The sequence below is a fragment of the Cyprinus carpio genome, chromosome B22 (assembly GCF_018340385.1).
Source record: "Cyprinus carpio isolate SPL01 chromosome B22, ASM1834038v1, whole genome shotgun sequence".
NCBI lineage: Eukaryota > Metazoa > Chordata > Actinopteri > Cypriniformes > Cyprinidae > Cyprinus > Cyprinus carpio.
Genome location: NC_056618.1, coordinates 1,789,259 through 1,809,415, shown reverse-complemented (window position 1 = coordinate 1,809,415; position 20,157 = coordinate 1,789,259). Strand labels below are relative to the sequence as shown.

Below are 20,157 nucleotides of genomic sequence, written 5' to 3'. Positions count from 1 at the left end.
TTCATTTTATGTTTTGCAATTCTTTATTTTTGTTTGCAAAAAGCAAAATTATTTTCCTCAATACTTTACATTTTTGTTTGCAAAACTTTATTTTCCTTTGCAAAACTTTATTTTTTTGCGTATTTATGTGATATTATATTGACTCCATAGAAGGGGCTCACTATGGCTTTAATGCTATATCAGCTTCTCACAACTCCCAAATGCTTGCTCTCCAACATTGTATACTCATGAATGAGACATGCAGATAGTGGTAAAAATGTGAAAAAGGTGGGTGATACAGCAAATTCTGTGACCATCGTATTCTGTGATGCTAGTAGGCAGTGTTGTCACTGTTTGGCTTGAACTCAATCACATACGTAGGCGGATTGGGTACGCCTACAGCGTAACTTCAAACAAAGATGAGATCTGTGACTACAGGTGCATAAAATGTTCGCTTGGCGCCCGTGCAGTGCAATACAGTCTGGTCGCGTGCGCCAAATGAACTGTTCAGAACAGCTTTCCTTACATTTTCTTTTCTATCTATTTATCTATCTATCTAGCTTAAGGGAAATTCTTTCGCACAGAAAGACTTTGATGTTCTCCAAATGTACTGTGTCCTTTAAAATTAATTAAATAAATGAATACATTAAAAACTTTTTAAAGTTTTAATATGAACAGTACAGCCTTTATATAATATAATTTATAAAATATACAGCCTTAATATTGAATTGGCATTTATGTATGGCATTTATGTAATATGTTCATGTATCTGTATCGCTTTGACCATTCTCTGTAGATCTTCTCACGCACCACGATTGGTCGATTACGTACAGTGTCTGCATGTTATTGGTCAAACGATCATTACCTTCATTTTATAATACCATATGACCTGCTCTCCAAAACCTGGATATTTTAGGCAATATAGAAATCCAGGACGTGTCCTGTGAAAATGGCACATTAGGTCACCCTAAAAGTATTATTTTTTTATAGAAATAAATAGGCTACAAATTATTTAATGTAACAGCTGTACTGTTATATTAAACCAAAATTATCAGGCTATTTTATAGCCTGGATAGGCTATAAAATAGAAGAGGTTACATTTTATGAAGTCACAGATTTGAAGTTACGCTGTTTGCGTACCCAATCAGCCTGTACGATCGAGTTCAAGCCAAACAGTGACAACAGAATACGATGGTCACAGAATTTGCTGTAACACGGAAGTCAACAGTAGACATAAATGCCAGAATATAAAATGAGTTTGGTCACAGAATTTGCTGTAACACGGAAGTCAACACAAGTAACCCAACTATGGGTTAACACAGCACCTTCCCAACTGTGGGTTATTTTTAACCCAATGATTGGGTTAAAAATAACCCAACAGTTGGGTTAACTATTTACTTTTATTCATGAGATTATTTTAATGAATAAAATACACAGTTTTCAAATACAGATTGTTTATTTAAGTAGAAAAACAATAAATCTCAGATTAAGTAGAAAATTAAGTTTTAAATGACAAATGTACTCAATATTGGTGAGCCTAGTATTTAATATAAATATGCACAATTATTTGCATATATTGAATTCAAAATACATGAGTGAACATGTAAAACACATGGCAAATAAATACTACAAATATTCCAAATACACATTAAATCAAACATACACAAACAATATACATAAATTCAAATACACGTTAAATTCAAAACACAAATATCCACATACAGTACAAATATTCAAAACAAATGTGCATATATGGTTTACCAATTCAAAACCTACACAGGTGCACATATAATACACATTTAAAACAGATGTGCACATACAGTACAGAAATATACAACCTAAACATTTGTGCACATACAGTATACAAATTCATAACCTACACAGGTGCACATATAGTACGCTTTTAAAATACAGATGTGCACATACAGTACAGAAATATACAACCTAAACATTTGTGCACACACGGTATACCAATTTAAAAACTACATAAATGTGTACACCAAGGGCATTCCTTTATACTTCAAGAAATAAAAATATCCTTAATAAAAAAAGGCTACAGTGGTCACCATATGCATTTTGTTATAAACACCTTTAAAGGGATAGTTCACCCAAAAATGAAAATTCTATCATTAATTACTCACCCTCATGTCGTTCCAAACCCGTAAGACCTCCGTTCATCTTTAGAACACAAATTAAGATATTTTTGATGCAATCTGACAGCTCTCTGACTAGGGCTGTGTATTGCCAAGAATCTGGCGATACGATACGTATCACGATACAGGGGTTGCAGTACGATATGTTGCAATACATTGCGATACTGTAAGCAAGGCGATATATTGGGATATTTCCTTTTTAGGAATAGGATATACTTTTAGGAAAGCTGTCATTAAGAACACACCACCATATGCAAACCTTAGTTGTTGGTTTTTTAATAAATAAATACTAATTATTTAAAATTTGGTGGGTTTTTTCTGCATTTTAAATAATGAGTATCTGTAACATTCAACGTTATTGAAACACTTTTTGTGCAGTATGAGTAAAGTGGGGGGGGGGGGGGGTAAAGTGCTTGCAGGATCCTTTAGTTAAATGTATAATACATATAAAATGTATTTTATTAAAAAGACCATATATATTTTTTGACCCTACTTTAAAGGTTCACAGTTTGAGTTTACAATTGTAACATACAATGTCATAACATTTTGATCTGAACAAAATAATTACTAATCATTACTAATTACTAATATATAATATCAATGAAAAAATAAAGTGCTTACAGTATTCCTAAATAAAACAAAACAATTGTAAAACAATAAAATAAATACAGATGTTGAACCTTTCCACTTGGATTTCACAGGTTTTTCAGTTTGTATTTATGTTCCGCCTGGAATCACTGAGACTGCGACGCAAGCACCGCCCTTCAGTTTGTAAAACGCCCCCAAAATGAGAGAAAGGTGCAGCCGCGCTGCGCCCCGCGCGAGCCTCTTCACACGGGACGCGGCAATAGGCAGAACCGAGGCGGCACCCGCGCCATGGTCCCGCGGTGGACGTTACCACAAGAGCCCAAATGACGGCACACTTCAGCTTTGTACACCGAAAGAGGAACTGGGACAATTCTTTCCTCCTGTATTACTAGCAGCGAACTATATTAACGCTAACATAAATAGCGTGCCTTAATGCTAGTATATCCTGTCAATCAGGATTTGTTCAGAGACGAAGACTGCCTTCTAGCGGCCGGGGTATAAACTCAAAACGAAACAACTGCCATAAATCTTGTATGATTTTTTTTTTTTTTAAATATCGATATTCCGTTTTTGAGAATCTATACAGTATCGCCAAACAAAATATCGCGATACTCACGTGTATCGATATTTTCTTACACCCCTATCTCTGACCCTCCCATAGACAGCAAGGGTCCTTACATGATCAACGTCCAGAAACTTAGCAAGGAGATCGGTAAAATAATCCATGTGACATCATTAATGACAGAATTTTCATTTTTGGGTGAACTAACCCTTTAATGTGTTTTTTTGGCTACTGGATCTACTGATGATCAGTAAATTTGAATACAAAGTTTTTTAGGAGGCAGCAATGTGTAGAAGGAACTCCTCCAGGAATATTACAGACTGCATGCTGCAAGAACTCCCAAATTGGAGCAGAGGGCTTTGGGTAGTTTATGTCATAGATGTAGAACATTTTGAAGCATACGTTCACTGCTTGAAATAAGGTCTCCTTTTCAACTGCCTCTCCATTGAAAATGATGAAAACTTGAGTGGAATTTTCTTTGTCTCCACGCACCAAGGCATGTGGATCCTGGCTTGTCTCGTTGATGAGGTAGTGCACCATATTAGTACCAACCTTGAAAGAATAAATAAAGTTTAGTTGGCATATATGACAAATATTCCAGGGATTCAATATATGTTTACAAATGAATCACAGAAAAAAAAAGTAAAACTGAAGCAGTGTTGTAGTGAATTAAAGTTAGTTAACTCTAAAAGTGATGAATGACCATTAGTCATGAGACCTGTGGATAAAAAGCAGAGAATCACTGAAGGAAAGAGTTTATTGTACAGAGCAGTGTAATTTAATGGGCCTATGTTATCCTCTTTTGGATTTTACTTTTCCTTTAGGTAGTAATATAGCTGTTTGTGCATGTAAACCATTTTAAAATTTACAAAGTATATGCCAAAGGTCTTTCTATCCAACTTGAACTGCCTATGGTAGTCAATGGGGGGCGAGATCTATTTGGTTACTGACATTCTTCCAAATATCTTCCTTTGTGTTCAGCAGAACAAAGAAATTCATACAGGTTTGGAACAACTTGAGGGGGAGTAAATGATCACAGAATTGTAATTTTTGGGTGAACTATCCCTTTAAGCAATTCTCAAAAGTATTAATGAAGATACAACTGGTAAAATAGCCGGCTGTCAAATAGTCTGATGTGGGTTTTAACATTTCCAAATTCAATTAGCCAGTTATTTAAGCAAAGATGTTGAGAAATACAGGGTATGGCTTTAAGTTCAATGAGTAAAGTCTGACTTAATAACTAAATTAAAATGCCTGTCCTTACTGTGGTTAAAATGTCTCATATTGTGGTAAAATTGCCTCCTCCAAGTAGTTTTATCAGAGAGCTGCTATAAAAATTTCATGACTTAAAGGGTTGTGTTATAAACACCTTAAAGCGATGTCATTAATTACTCACCCTCATGTTGTCACAAACGCGTAAGATCAAAGTTCATCTTCGGAACACAAATAAATGTTAAATATTGAAATATTTTTTATGAAATCTGAGAGGTTTCTGAACCACACATAGGCAGCTTGAAATATTTTTTATGAAATTTGAGAGGTTTATTAAAGACATCGATAAAATAGTCAACGTGACTACAGCGGTTCAACCTTAATATTATGAAGTGACAAGAATACTTTTTGTTTGCAAAAACAAAACAAAAATAACAACTTTATTTAACAGTTTGAAATGTTGACATCAGTACGCAGTTGACGTAGTGAATGCAGTTCAGAGCTTCTGTGTACTTACATCCGAACGCTGACTCATTATTGAACGGCTCCTCCGTCAGCATCACACGCATACATCGGCCAATACTGTAAACACTGAAGCTCTGCAATGAAAATAGCATGACAGGGGACAGAAGAATTTGTTGAATAAAGTGGTTATTTTTGTTTTTGTGCACAAAAAGTATTCTCGTCACTTCATAACATTAATTTTGAACCACTGTAGTCATGTTGACTATTTTACGGGTTTGGGACGACATGGGGGTGAGTACTTAATGACAGAAATTTCATTTTTGAGGGAACAAACCCTTTAATGCTTTGATCCTTTGATGAGCAAGTCACAGGCAACTGTGGCAAAGAACTCCTTTTTGGTGGCAGAGGGAGAAAAAAAGTCTTGGGAGAAACCAGGCTACATCAGAGGAAGCAGTTCATTACCATTAACAAACAAAAGTCTTAAAAAAACAACAACTCTTATACATCACTAAATTAAATAATTACTTACCTTGAAATGTTTCTATTAAATTTCAGAGGTTCCGCTGTTGTAATCTTTCCTTTACAAAGGAATCCATTTATCTAAAACATATGTTTAGTATAACACATTTAATATAAATGCTAAATTGTTATAGCTTCATAAGAAAAAAATGACCATAATTACAGGCTATTCCATTATTCCTGTAATGGATTTAATACAACATGCATGGATATAATAAAACAACTGTATGTATGTAAGGGTTTGTTTGTTTTTTTTACCTTAAAATAACACTTTCAAATAATTCTGATACACTGACTTCTAATAAGACGAATGGCTTCTGTTTTACGCTCCCCTCTTAAACGTCTGTTGTAGGAGTAACGGTAACGTTATGTAAGTTTGCGTTACGGCTGCGCTCTTTCGTCTGAGTTTTGAACTTTTATAACAGAAAATTCAGCGAATTCAAACGCTTCTCACTGAATCTGGTGTCTGTCGTCATGACTGATGTGTGAGCTCGGCTAGCTCGAGCAGCTTCATTCTCTGGTCCGATCCGATAAATGGTCCGTGCGGCTTTTCTAGCCTAAAGATTTCGGCGACCTTTCACATTTCACCAGACATTTTTATTAACGTTAAGTAATACTTCTCTAAACAGTTTTGCTAGTCTTTCAGCTTATGTTTTTATTTATTAATGCTAGCAAGCAAACGGGAATAGCATATTCATTTTACAATCGATCTTGTGACCATAGTTGGCTAACAATGATTTTGAGAAACGCAATCCAACTTCGTTTTTTTAATAGTTTTAGGATTTAATTAACGTTTCAGTACATATTTCTTAATGTTATAACAGTTATATACATCATTAAATTATATTAACAGTTACTTACCTTTCATAATCATGCAGGCTGCCGCTGGTGTCCACTGAGTCGCTGACTGGACCGTTAAAATTTGAACCGGAGTGAAGCGGGAACCATATTTAACACAACAGTTGGGTTATAACTAAAAATAACCCAACGCCGAAAATAAATGACTCAACAAATTTAAAATGACCCAACTGAGTGAATATGTGTGTGTAAGCGGTTGGTTTAAAAAAACAACCCAACAAGAGACATAAATGCCAGAATATAAAATGAGTTATTTTATACATTCAACATTTATTTATATGTATTAAATTACAAATAAACAATACATATCAGCTTGTGCCTTATATTGTGATCTTGAATTGCAGAGACGTTCTTGTGTGCTGCGTATACATGCAGTTCGCAGCTTTAATCGCCTTTTGGTAATTGCATGACTTAGCTGACGACAGAACTGTATGCTCATAGTTTATTGTGCGGGTTATTTATGATGAAGTGATATATAGTGTGCGCCACATAGCGTTCTGTTGAAGAGTGCGCCGTGAGCACAGTAAAACGGCTGATGGGACAAGGAAGTGTGTTTTACTGATATATATTCTGAACAACATCTCATCAGACCGCAGACTGCTGTAGCTTTGCGCTCGTTTGACTCGCGCCTGACGCTGAGGAGAAGCTCAAGCGCGCGTCTGAAAATTAATATCCAGTTTGATGTGGTCATAAAGAGATACGCCAGTTCCGCATCTTAATAAATGCATTTCTTGTCAAGAAAAGAAAGGACAAAAAACTGCAGTTTTGAGTGTGTTGGATTTGTTTTGTTTGATTTGTTCTTAAAGAGACACGTCGTTCCGCATCTTTAGTTTGTACTTACGAGTTGACAAGTCGTAAATACGACGTCGGGTGTGTGCAAGTCAGTTTAGTCAGCACAAGACGTTCTTTTAATAAATTACAAGAACAGGGTTTGTTAACTCTGCTTATAGAAAACGAAGAGCAAAGAATTTGCATTAGGTGTGTTTTGCGTTTTTATTTTATTTTTTAATAATTTATGAAGCCACTTTAATCTATATTGCATAAACACGTATTAATTGTTATATTGCAAACCTGTCAATCAAGTTCAACTAAAAATCTGACATGACTTGAATGCACCATTAGTTGTGGCGGTCATGGCTCCGCCCCCCGCGTAAATACGATGTGTCCGACATGTTGTGTCTCCGCCCCTTTGAGCTTGTTTTTGTTTGAATGCAGCATAGCTAAATGTTTTTTTTTTCTGTTTGTTTCATGTGATTAAAATGAAGCTCTTTGTTTGGAGTGTTTTGCTTATGCACGGTAAAGCATTTATAGTTTCTCTTTTTGTCAACAATATATGTTCTTGTGAATGCTTGCACAGTTGTGTACCAGTTTTAATCATGCAAGATTTCTGCCGAGGGTAAGGGTGTGCGATATGAAGATTTTTGATCGTGGACGGTAATGTCTCCACGATCTGCTTTTGAAGAAATATCGTTGTAGCTATACTGTTGTTTTTAGGTGTACTGTTTGTGATGTGTAGCACATTGTGTCGGGTAGTTGTAGTTATACTGTTGTTCTGCATCGCACAGTCTGTCAGCGGTAGAATTACTCTCACGGGACACTGCACTTATTCACAAAAGTAAATTTTTTTGCATCTGATTTAAAGCCTTACTGGTTATTTAAATGTTTCATTCGTGTGCTTTTCTGACGTATGGTTTTTCTGAGCACAATCAAAGCACGGCACGAAAACAAAAAAGGCCTTCCAGCTGTGCCTGATTACTGAACTAAGTTATGTTTTGTGTTAATACTGTCAAGTTGGCTATGTCTAAAATGAAAGTAAACAACTGAAAGAAACGAATGCATGTCTGTATATCAGATGTGTGCAGGTCTTAAAGGGTCAGTAGCCTAATCAATGTATAGCCTATAGTATTTTATTTTTATTTGTTCATTTCAGTTTTTTGAATGCTCCTGCTAAATATTATTGTACCTGAAAATAAAACACTGTTTATTTATTTGTGTATTATGTGTATTTGTTATGTGTATCTTTGTTCTATTTTTTTTTTTTTTTGATATAAAATATTTAATAATGACAAAGATATTTATCTTCTCCCACCTTGGCCTAAATATCCGCCATACTTTTTCATATTTTGTTACCTTAATGTAACAAGCTTTGTCTTTATTATAGGGTTATATGTTTGGCTGTAATGCTCAAACAGCTTGCAAAATAGAAAAACTCACATGACAAAGAACCGTGATAAAATCATGATATTTAAAAAAAAAATATCGCCTACCCGAACTAACCAATACACCCTACCCATATAATAAATCATACATTATATTTAGAAAAGAATGTGTAATTTCAGGTTCGATTAAAGTTGAGCTTCATCGACAGCATGTGGCCACAAACACTTATTTAGACTCATCCCTGTGAATATGTCTTTATAGCATTTTGTGAGAAGTCAATGATCAATTAGGGGTGGGTAAATGCTTATATGACTCAGAAGTTTCCTTTAGATTTTGTTCCACTATCTCAGATGTGATTTATAATTAACTCTTCATTTATTCTTCAGGTGCATCCGGTGTTGAAATAGACAGAGTGTCAGTGTCTGTGATGGAAGGAGATTCAGTCACTCTACACACTGATGTTAAAACAAAACAACGAGACAGAATTAGATGGTATTTCAATGACACACGCATCGCTCAAATCACTGGAGATCTCAGTAAGACCTGTACAGATGTTCAGTGTAATGAAGATACTGAGAGATTCAGAGACAGACTGAAGCTGGATCATCAGACTGGATCTCTGACCATCATGAACATCAGAAACACAGACTCTGGAGATTATCATCTAGAGACCATAATCAGCGGCAGCATCAGTGAAAAGATCTTCAATGTCACTATCACTGGTGAATCATTATGTTTAAAAGCAGTTTGTATTTGTTTGAATCACATGTACTTTTTATTTATTTTGTTTATGCAGTCACAGTCAGAGCTGTTATATCTCTTTACCTGTAAATTTATTCACATTTTCACTTTCACTTTTACTGTGAAATGTAATTTGTAGAATTATCTGCATTGTTTGCATTGCTAAAAAAAAAAAAAGATTTCTGACATCTTTGACAACCTTCTATTATCATTCTTACAATTTTTTTAGTTTACCATTAATTTCACTTATTTTTTTTTTGTTTGATGTTAAGGTGTTTATGCAAAATATTCAGAAGCACACAACATAAACAATGTTGTCAAGTCAAGATAGACCATGTTTAGTTACCAACAACTTTCATGTTGTGTGTTTTTTGTTGTTGTTGTTGTTGTTGTTGTTTTTTGGTTTGTTTTTTGATTGTTGAGCAAAAGATTGTTGAAACAGCTGTTGGTTTGTGTTTCAGGAGGTCCTGGCTCAAAGGCAGTGCAAATGAAGAGAACGATGGAGATGAAGGGAGCATCAGACACTTTAAACAATGGTGCAGTAAATGAACAAGTTCATTTGATGACTTAGTTTTTATGATACTCACATTATTTAACTCAGATTAGGATAATAATACATATTACAGATTTTGTCAGACAATGTGTCAATTAGAAATCATGATTTAAGTGCAGAACAGCACCTTGGAAAAGGCAGCTAGTTAAAATATAGTATTAAACTGGTGGTTTCATATTCATTCCATTTTTTGACAACAGAAACAGAAAAAAAAACATGTAAATGAGAACAACTTTATTGGGAATTCTCCTATATTCAATTGCATATTAAATTATGTGAGCACAGAGGGAAAGAGAAGCAAGCAAATTCTTATATTATGATGGATACTAATTATGACGTTGTTGTGGTGGTGGATTTTAGCGTTTTTTTTTATATTGTGTTTTTGTGTATTTTATTTATGATAGTTGGATGCAGTGACTAAGCGATACAGTGTTTGCATTTTGTTCCATATTGTGTTTTCATGCAATGACATAAAGCTTGTTGCTCATTAACTGATCTCACTAACTCTTTTTGATTAGGAGAGGCCAAAACCAGTGGCTCTGATGACGGAGATGAAGCCCCTGTTCTATCAGGTAATATTTCCAGGAAAAGACACAGATCTGCTCTGCTGCATTTCATGTGGCCAGAGTGACTTAACACAGCGCCCAAAGGAATCTGTTGCAGCTACATCTTCTCTGTACGGTGCATCCTCTGCACTTAGGAGAAAAGCAGAAAATGCTAGATATAATCTAGCTGAAGAAGTAGTGCAGAGAGTGTTGCAGAACATTTATATTGATGATTATCTGAATTCTGTGTCGTCAGAGAACCATGCCATTGTATCGGTAAAACAGCTCAGAAATAAGTGTAAACAGACCTTTTATCAGGACACAGTCTGACATTCATTCTCTTAGCCAGCAATATGATATTTGCTGATACCCCCAAAACAGGCCACAATACGATTATGATTCAATTAGATTCAGGAGTATATTGATTGATATATTAATATTACAATATTATATGACATGCTTATTTTACATAACCAGTTTGATTTTAGAGAGAGCTATCTAATAATATAGAGAGAAAAACATGATGACAGCTCAAAAATTGCACAACATTATGCTTATGTTTATGGAAAAACTGGTTTCCACAGATGTCACTATAAACAAAAGCAGTGCTTGTAAACACTACTTTGCTAAGCATTATAAGGGTCAGTATGAAAAGTCCATTGTCCAAGAGTCCATTCTCTTCAGTGGGAATTATAAATTAGGGTATCAAAATGAACGTGTTCATTCATTCATTCATTCATTCATTCATTCATTTATTTCAGTTTAACACATTGAAAAATTTAATGCAATTGTACTGCAATTAAAAATGTAATGCTAGTGTTAAATGACCATGAAGAGTTGGAAGAAAATCAGACGTGTCAGATCTGCATTAGGTTTTAAAGAGACAGCAGTGCTTTTAAAGTAAAACTGCAGTGTTGACACATACAGTCTTTACTGGTAAATTACCGGTAAATAACCACTAAGGGATCATGTGTGAACAGGACATTTTTTAAAAACACCGGTAAATTCATTAGGGCAATTTACCAGTATGAGAAGTTGTAAAACATTACCAGTAAATGAATGTTCTCAGTGTGAATGCAGAACGAGATTACAGGTATGAGTATGAGTTCGGTACATGCTAATATCAGACGTCTAATCTGGGCCAATCATAACATTCTGACATAGATGATGCATTCACTCTGTGCGACAACATTTTTTCTCCTATAGTTCAGTCATTTGTTTTTGAAGTCGTCTAAGGCGTATAGACTGCAGGATCTCTAAGTGCCAGATGTAGCGTACAAACACTTTTAACACTTAATGTCACAGCGCATTTTTTGCTAAATGAGCACTCACACTGGAAACTGAAAAAATATATGCAGATATTTCTGCTGATTTAAGCAAGTGTGTGTGGGAAAATGAAAACATAAGAAACATGAATTAGAGAAGTCTATGAAATGCAAGGTTGGTGAATCACCCCTCCATGTTTACAAAAACAAGTTAGAGGTCATTACCGATTAATGAGGTCACAGAATTTACTGGTATTTTGAAACTGATTTGTGTGAATGGTGCTTTACAGTTTGTTGATCTATTCTGGGTGAAAGATCACTTCTGTGTGCACGCACACACCTGAATGAAGCACGCACACAGAAAGCCCCCGCTCAGACAGCACGCGAGTAACAAATTGAGTTTCTCTTTCGCATCTTCTTAATCAAATACAGTACACACAAAATTTTGTCAGAATCACTGTCTTGATGAGTAAGCTATTCACATAAAGACGGTCGGTTATGTCTTAGGTGAACGTAAACAGTTCTGAAGGTATCGGATGTGTGTCAAAGGTATAACGAATCTGTCGATTTCCTGTGTTACTGTTTATTTGATGTATTTCTTTTATATTGTTTTTATTTATGCTATTGTTTGTCATCTGTTTATGTGGTTACCATACTTGGCAAATGTCACGACTTTCACTTTCTTTCAACTACTTAAAGATAAATAAATAAAGTTGATTTAAAAGGACCAAAATGATCAAGAACAAAAGTGGTGGTACTGTTGTTTTTTGTACTGCAGCTTTTTTATTTTTTTGTTTATAATTTTACAGTACCCAAATGTATCAAACCAGCAAATTTTGGACCTACAGAACTGGCTCAGCTGCATCATTTTGCTGATGTCAGTGGAAATGGATACTGTGGTATGACTTGCATCTTGCTGAAGAACAAAAAGGGTAACAAAAAAAAACATATTTCCAATGGCAAAATATACTTTTAAAACACAAACTGTGTAACCAGAATGCTCAGTTTAAGACTCTTATTGTAACTAATCGTCTAGCAGTCATTCAAGAAAAAACCAGCTTGAATCAGTGGAAGTACACCAACACAATGCTGAATCCAGCAGATGATGCTTTAAGAGGCATGAGAGCAGAAACATTAACGTGACACTGAAGGCTGGAGTAAGGATGCTGAAAATTTCAGCTTTCATCTGATGTGAGACTTTTAAGTGATACTCTTATTAAGGGTATTTTTGCCGAATTATTATATTATATATATATATTAATATAGATATATACTTATATATATATATATATATATATAATATATATATATATATATATATATATATATATAATTTATATATTATTATTATTTTTTTTTTTTTTTTTTTTTTTTTTGAAGGATGAAAATGACTGAAAAGACCTAATGACTTTGGTGAGATTGCTAATGATGATGTTGAGGTTAAGGAACCTGATGCTGATGCTGTCGACTACTGCTCCAAGTGCTATCAGTTGAGAAGAGCAGTATGTAGCTGATCTGAAATAATGGCCATGCTTCATACAGATGTCCATCAGCTGTTTTTATTGCATCCTTTTTTAAAGGTGTTTGCGATGTAGCAAATGAGAATCAATAAAATTACAGAATATATTTTGAGATAAAGGTCTTGTTGATGTTTTTCAGTTTTGTTCAAGGTTATTAAAGAAACAGTTTTTCAATAACTGAAGAACATGCAAAAGTATAGTATTTGGGGTAAAAACGTGCCCCTGCTGTTGGGGCCAAAGACATAATAATGAACATGATAATAAGCAACTGGCTGACTTTTCAAACCTATGATATGAAACTGTTAGATTTGCATGGGACACATTATATATTAAGTTGGGTGTCCACATTAGGTAGAATCATATGAAATATGATATGAAATATTATATTAACCATATGAAATAATAAAATATATTTATTGTTACTAATATAAACCATGTTAAATAAGTATGGCTTTTCCTTCAAGCACTGTAAAAAGTGTTCAGTGTTATTTTTAATATTAACATATTTTAATGACAGCATATTTGTTAAAAAAAAAAAAATATTAGGCCACCACCTCCTATGTTTATAACATTTTCAAACAAAACAAACCACTTTTATGATTTATTTTTCCACAAAATGTGTTTCTCCATCAATGTTCAAAAGAAAAAAAGTAATCAGATGAAGAAGAATTTTTTTTATTAGTGGACCCATGTTCTTTTGATCGTAATATACCATACAGAATAGTGGCACATGTCTACATGGGTGATAAAATGATTTTAAAAACTATGAAAATATGCTAAATTAACTGGTCAGAAAGTGTGAAAATACTGGATGTCTGAACAAACATAATTAAGGAGTGCTTCCTTCATGGAGATCATGTATGAAGTAAAACTGAATGATTCATATTAACTTCCAGATTTGCAGGTGTTTTATAGTGTTGCATGCAGATCAGACTAATATCTGTCTTCCTCTATTCATTACAGCTATAAAAACTTCAGCATCGGATCAATATTCGGGTAATTTAAGACTAGGAGTAACTGTTGGTGTAATCCTGGTACTGGTCATGGCTGTTGGTGTGATTTACTGTCGCTGCAGGAAGCATAAGCAAAAAAGAAGAAATGTAAGTATTACACATGAAAAAGTAAGAGAAAAATAATTCACTTTATCATGCTAATTAGTAGTTGTAAGGTTAAAATATTTGTTCATAATCATGTTTGTAGGTATGTGTGATGTGTGTTCTGTTCAGGTTTTTCATTGTCAAACTCTATTTAAAAATGTAAAATTCAAAACAGTATGAAAGATGTTGGGGTATTTTGCTTTAATTGAAGGACTATAATTAAATTTATGTGCAGCAGCCTTGAACACCTATTTTAGTGATAATACATAACCGAAATGTATAGGTAGACTGTACTATGTGTGTGTGTGTGTGTGTGTGTGGGTGTGTGTATTTTATATATATATATATATATACGTACATATATTATGAATAACTAAATTGTATTTATGAAGCATCTTGTATGACTATGACCTTATACTTTTCACAGTCTTGTATATTTGAATATGTCATATCAGTTTTAGATGCTTTCTGTGGCTCTCCCACAATAGACCATCTTCTCTAAATCCTCTTTTTGCTGTGTGTTAACTGAAGTGAACAGTGTCAGTGAAAGAGGGACATTCTGTCACTCTACGTATACCCTGAAATTTAACAAAGGTGATGTTACTGTGGATGTTTACACCTTTTGACTTTCTTTCAGGTACATCTGATGAAGAAAAATTCAGAGACGGACTGATGCAGGATGAGAAGAATAGATCAGAAGAAATTTGAGGTTGGGTCTTAAAGACACATTTGGGTTGCAAGGTAAATATAGGCTTAGCAAAAACCCAAATGGGGGTTATTCTGCATGATGGCTTGTTCATTTAATGGGTTATTTCTTGCTTGGTTTTCAAGAAGTTATTATAGCTCATGTCTTATAGCCCTTGCTGATCTTATTTTTATCTCACACATGGATTAAATTCTTCCAGATTACCTTAAATCCTATGAAATTTTGTACACAAACTCTTTACTAAATATGTGCTTTATTATAAATGAATATAGTTGCAGCATACTTTACCGTTTTTATTCATGAATTCCTACATTTACACCTCTTTTTCAAACCTTTGTTCTAAATGAACATTTAAGGGTGACATATTTTGTCCCTTTTTTAAAGATGTAAAATAAGTCTCTAATGTCCCCAGATTGTATATTTGAAGTTTTAGTTCGAAATACACTACAGATATTTTTTATAGCTTGTTTGATTTGCCACTTTTAGGGTATTAGCCAATACATGCTTTGTGTGTGTGTGTGTGTGTGTGTGTGTGTGTGTGTGTGTGTGTGTGTGTGTGTGTGTTTGTGTGTGTGTGTGTGTGTACATATATTGTACACATATTGTACATATAAATATCTTTGTCTGCCTAACTCCATCTGATGTTCCATTTATCTAAATAAATAGCCCTAATATACAGTATATGGCTCTTAAATTACTGCTTATAAAAATTCAGTGTTGTCATTTTGAATACCTCAAACCGAATTGAGGTCATTTGTTTTATAATTTTATTATTGACTGTGTACTTGTCTTTATTAATTTAGTTTTTTTTTTTTGTTTATTTTTTTATAATAATATATATATATATATATATTGAATGAGCTTCAGTGTTAGTTTAATATATATATATATAATGTCTTGTGGCAGACAATTAAACCATTCAAGTCAATACACTGGGAAAAAAAAAGTTGTGCTTTTTCACTTTTTGAATTTTAGTCAGTGTGTAGTGTGTATGTTTGGGCATAAAAAAAGACCTACAAAGTTACAAATCTTAAAGTCCACTCCAAAGGGAGATTTTCATTTTTTTTTTTAAAATCCCTTTTCAAGAACTACAAACCGCTCGTTTGGAATAAAGCATTGTTTTCCTGGGTTTGTGATGTCACAAAGCGGGCAATTAGAATATCATTAAAATAAATCCCACCTACGGAAATTTGAATGGTCGGAAGGGTCGTGGTTCGAACGCTTGGTTGAGTGGATCATACAGGATGGTGAAGAAGTGCTGCTGTAACATCAAGTTTTGAGGGGAGTCATGAGGGAGTACATTGCTGGTTTCGCCAAAAAGCTTTTGCTAAAAGACGGAGCAGTTCCCACTTTGTCGGGACTATCTGCTGTATCTGCATCAAAGCCTGTAAGTGTGCTGCTTTATTTGTTGTTGTGTGTTATATTTATGTTTCAAAGTATAAGTTGAATGGTGTTTGTGTGATGTAATACTACCTTTGCACTTATCTGTACAATGCAGTTGTTTTTAAGAGGTTGTTGACATCCTATCTAAAAAAGTGATTTAGCCAAAAAAAACAACAATAACGTTACCACTCTAATATGTCTTGCAATATCCGTGCGTGCAAATGTTCTGCGTGATCCTCTAGCAACACCAAAGCCTAATACTGGGTGAGTCAAACTAGTATTTCCTGAAGTCAGACATGGAAAGGTGAATCCCTGCTTTGAACACCAGATGTCACTCTGGTTATAGTTTGGTGAGTATAACTTGTATTTTTTCAAGCAATTTATAAGACATAATATGGTTACATTTATTTACCATGCGAAACAGTTTCTGGTAAACATCCACAATTATTACAATTATTGTTATTGCAGTAAAACTGTGGTAATTATCAACTAAAATGACAAATATGAATTTTTTATTTATTTTTTTTTGGCAGAAACCGTGGTAAACAACTTTATTTCACATGGTTAATTCAACATTTTTTTATTTATTTTTATTTATTTGTTTTGATCTCAAAAGCAATAGTAAAAGAGATGCCTGACTAAGCAAATACCACATTACGTGCATTATTCTGTGGGATTGTGATTCTCATTCCTCTAATGGCCAAGTGATGTTAGTGAGGTGGTGCTACACCTGGAAATATATAATACACAACTCAATGTGAGTTAGAAGTAAAGTATGACGGCGTTTTAGTGCCACATTAAAAAAAAAAAAAAATCCAAGTTGTAATATTTTGAGAATAAAGTTGAAATATAAGAATAAAGTCAAAATTCTGAGAATAAAGTTGAAATTATGAGAATTAAGTCTAAATGTTTCGAGAAAAAAGTCGGAATTACGAGAATAAGGGCGAAATACTACGAGAATAAACTCAAAAATTACAAGAATAAAATTTAAATGTTTCAAGTTCATGTCATTAGATTTTTAACAAACATTAAATTGGTATCAAGGGGGCGTTTTACCCCACCTACAGTATGGGGCAAAATACCCCCCAGTCTGACAAAGCAATTTGCTTTAAACATTTACAGCAAAATCAAAGTACAGACAGTTCTTGCTTAAAATTAAAAATAATAATAATAACAATAATTTAATCAGTAAATATGAATTACAAAAAATGATAATAGCCTATTTGAAACATATGGTTAGCTGATGCTAACTGGCTAGTTAACTAGCTACCTGATCAAATCAAATAAAATCTCTTTATTGTCACACATCATGTACACAAGAGTAAAATGGTGAAATTCATGGCTACAAGACTCTGCCATGACAGTACAAGCAACAAGATATGAAAAATTAGCAGTATACATAAATAACAATATACACATTTTACGCAATATACAATAGACAATTGTACACAATATACAAATTACACATTTCCATAATATGCTAACTGAGGCCATTTTTAAATATAAAATCATATTATGATTTTTTTTTTCCAAACCAACTAGCTAGAATACATTTGATGGGGGAAAAAGATTTGATGTTCATGAACAACAGAGTAACTTAATATAATATAAATTAATATAATTATATTTTTATTAAATAACACACTTCCTATCTACAGGCCCTACTGTTCTCATATCATATATATATATAACTGTGATGTTCTACGAAACAAGAAGCTTTAAAACACTTTTTTTCTTACTGCTAGATTGTTTACTGTGAAATCCGTTTTCTCTCAGATACACAGAGCCGATCCTCCCTTTATGCAAAATATGCACGCTGCGTGGGGTCCCCAAAACACCAAGGGCCTATTGGGATATTCAGGAGGAGACTGGAGTATTTTCCTCTTGTATGGCAAATACTGAAGCAGTCAGGCTAATTTGAAAAAGGGTCAGCAGTAGGGCTACATGATATTGTTAAAAAAAAAAAAAAAAAATTGTAAATAAAAAAGCAATATTATGTTTTTTGTTTTGTTTTGTTTTTTTCTGTGATTTATTACAATATGAAAAAAATTAAAATCACCAGATCACTTGAATAGCTCTATTTGAAAATAAATAAATTATTATTTTGTGATTTTGTAGGTGATTTGGTAGGCGAGTAAACAGAAAATAAACAAATCACAAGCATAAAGAAATATAATAGAACAAAGATACAAATGAAATAAACAGTGCTTTATATTTTTCAGGTAAGTCTAACAGTATTCAGGTACAGAAATTGAATAGTCAAATGTAAAATAACACTGCATAGTCTTCACTGTATAAACTAAATCGAATAAATCTGTGCAAAAGCTACAGTTGTGCTCAAAATTATTCATACCCTTGGTAAATACGATCAAAGGCAGCCCTGAAAATAAGTCTGCATTGTTTATCCATTTGATCTTTCATTAAAAAATAAAAAATAAATAAATAAATAAATATCTAACCTTTGACTGAAGTAAAAATAAATAAATAAATGAAAGTGGGGGGAAATCACATTATGAAATAAGTATTTTTCTCTAATACACAATGGCCACATTTATTGGTACCCCTAGAAATTCTAATGATTAAAATATATCTGGAGTATATTTCCATTCATATTTGCATTTTTATTCATGCCAGGGTGACTATAGGAACATGAAATTATCCAGCCATGGCTTCCTGTTTCAAAAGAATATAAATTTGAGGAAAAACAAAGGCCAAATTTCCTTCATCTTTCATCATTATGAGTAAAATCAAAGAATATATTTCTGATGTGCAGCAAAAGATTGTTGAACTTCACAAAATAAAAAAAGTGGCTGTAAGAAAAGAGCTAAAGCTTAAAAATTCAAATTTCCACCATCAGGGCAATAATTAAGAATTTCCAATCAGCAAAAGATGTTACAAATCTGTCTGGAAAAGGATGTGTGTCTATTTTTTCTTAAAGTGTGGTGAGGAGGAGCATTTGCATGGCCACAGCTGGAGAACTGGAGAAAATAGTTGAGTCTCGGGTCAGAAAGCCTAAAAAATAAATAAAAAATAATTTAAAAAGCCCCTACTTTAAAAAGGCCTATACTTTGTGCTAACATTTTACACTGGACTCAACTGCCACACAAAAAAGAGGGTCAGTTCAGCGCTGGAGGTGTGCAAAGATTGCTTCTGAAAGAGGGATCGATACCAACACTTCATTCGCAAATGTCCAGACTCCATACAAAGTAAGCATCACGCATCATATTTTGTTTTCCAAAAGATCTTTTTGGCTCTCTGTAAGTCTAATGTTGCTAAAGCTACCATTGTATCTGCCTGTTTTCACTAATGCTGCCTTCAAAGTAAGCATCACTGATCGTGAATAGGAATGGGTTAGTTTGGAAGCAATGTGTGAGGTCAGTAAAAGTAATGAGGTCATTCTTGAACGTTTTGTTTATTGTTACCCGGGAAGAACGAGTCGTCTCGGGGAGTGATTTGTTCTGTCGCGCATGTGCAAAATTCTATAGGTTCTGTACTGGAATTAGTCTAGTTCACCTGTTTCAGTCAATGCAGTCTGAGCCGGAAAGAGAATTGATTAGTTCATCTCATGATTCTTTGTTCATTCATCACGTGACAGACCCATAAGCTTTAACCTATGCAGTCTGAGTCATAAAGAGACTTAATAATAATAACTAACTCTGTATTACCTTTGTTACAACATTCAGTGTATGGAAAATAACCATCATGACAGAAATTCACACATTTATAAACTGTAAGAAGTAAAAATGTTTCAATTTGAGACCAGAAATGCAGTAACTGTAAGAGTAAATAATAATTATAATAATGATGATGATGATGAGTATGACTATGCACCTGTTTGTAAGGAAGCTTGT

General features: G+C 33.7%; 1 protein-coding gene and 1 pseudogene across 3 annotated transcripts; one reads left to right on the top strand and one right to left on the bottom strand.

The window, feature by feature from the left end:
- Nucleotides 1–20,157, bottom strand: part of LOC109062242 — a 995,865-nt pseudogene that overhangs the window by 546,474 nt on the left and 429,234 nt on the right.
- LOC122141489 lies at nt 145–14,271 on the top strand. Of its 3 annotated transcripts, none has more exons than XM_042749009.1 (5): nt 145–267; nt 8,883–9,218; nt 9,699–9,773; nt 10,309–10,362; nt 14,084–14,271. In XM_042749009.1, the coding sequence occupies exons 2-5, from the start codon at nt 8,924–8,926 to the stop codon at nt 14,254–14,256; spliced, it is 597 nt and encodes a 198-aa protein (XP_042604943.1). In that variant the 5' UTR covers nt 145–267; nt 8,883–8,923; the 3' UTR covers nt 14,257–14,271. The 3 variants fall into 3 exon arrangements, with proteins under 3 accessions (XP_042604943.1, XP_042604942.1, XP_042604944.1); XM_042749008.1 differs by lacking the exon at nt 145–267 and adding an exon at nt 7,575–7,632; XM_042749010.1 differs by lacking the exons at nt 145–267; nt 14,084–14,271 and adding exons at nt 7,575–7,632; nt 12,981–13,226.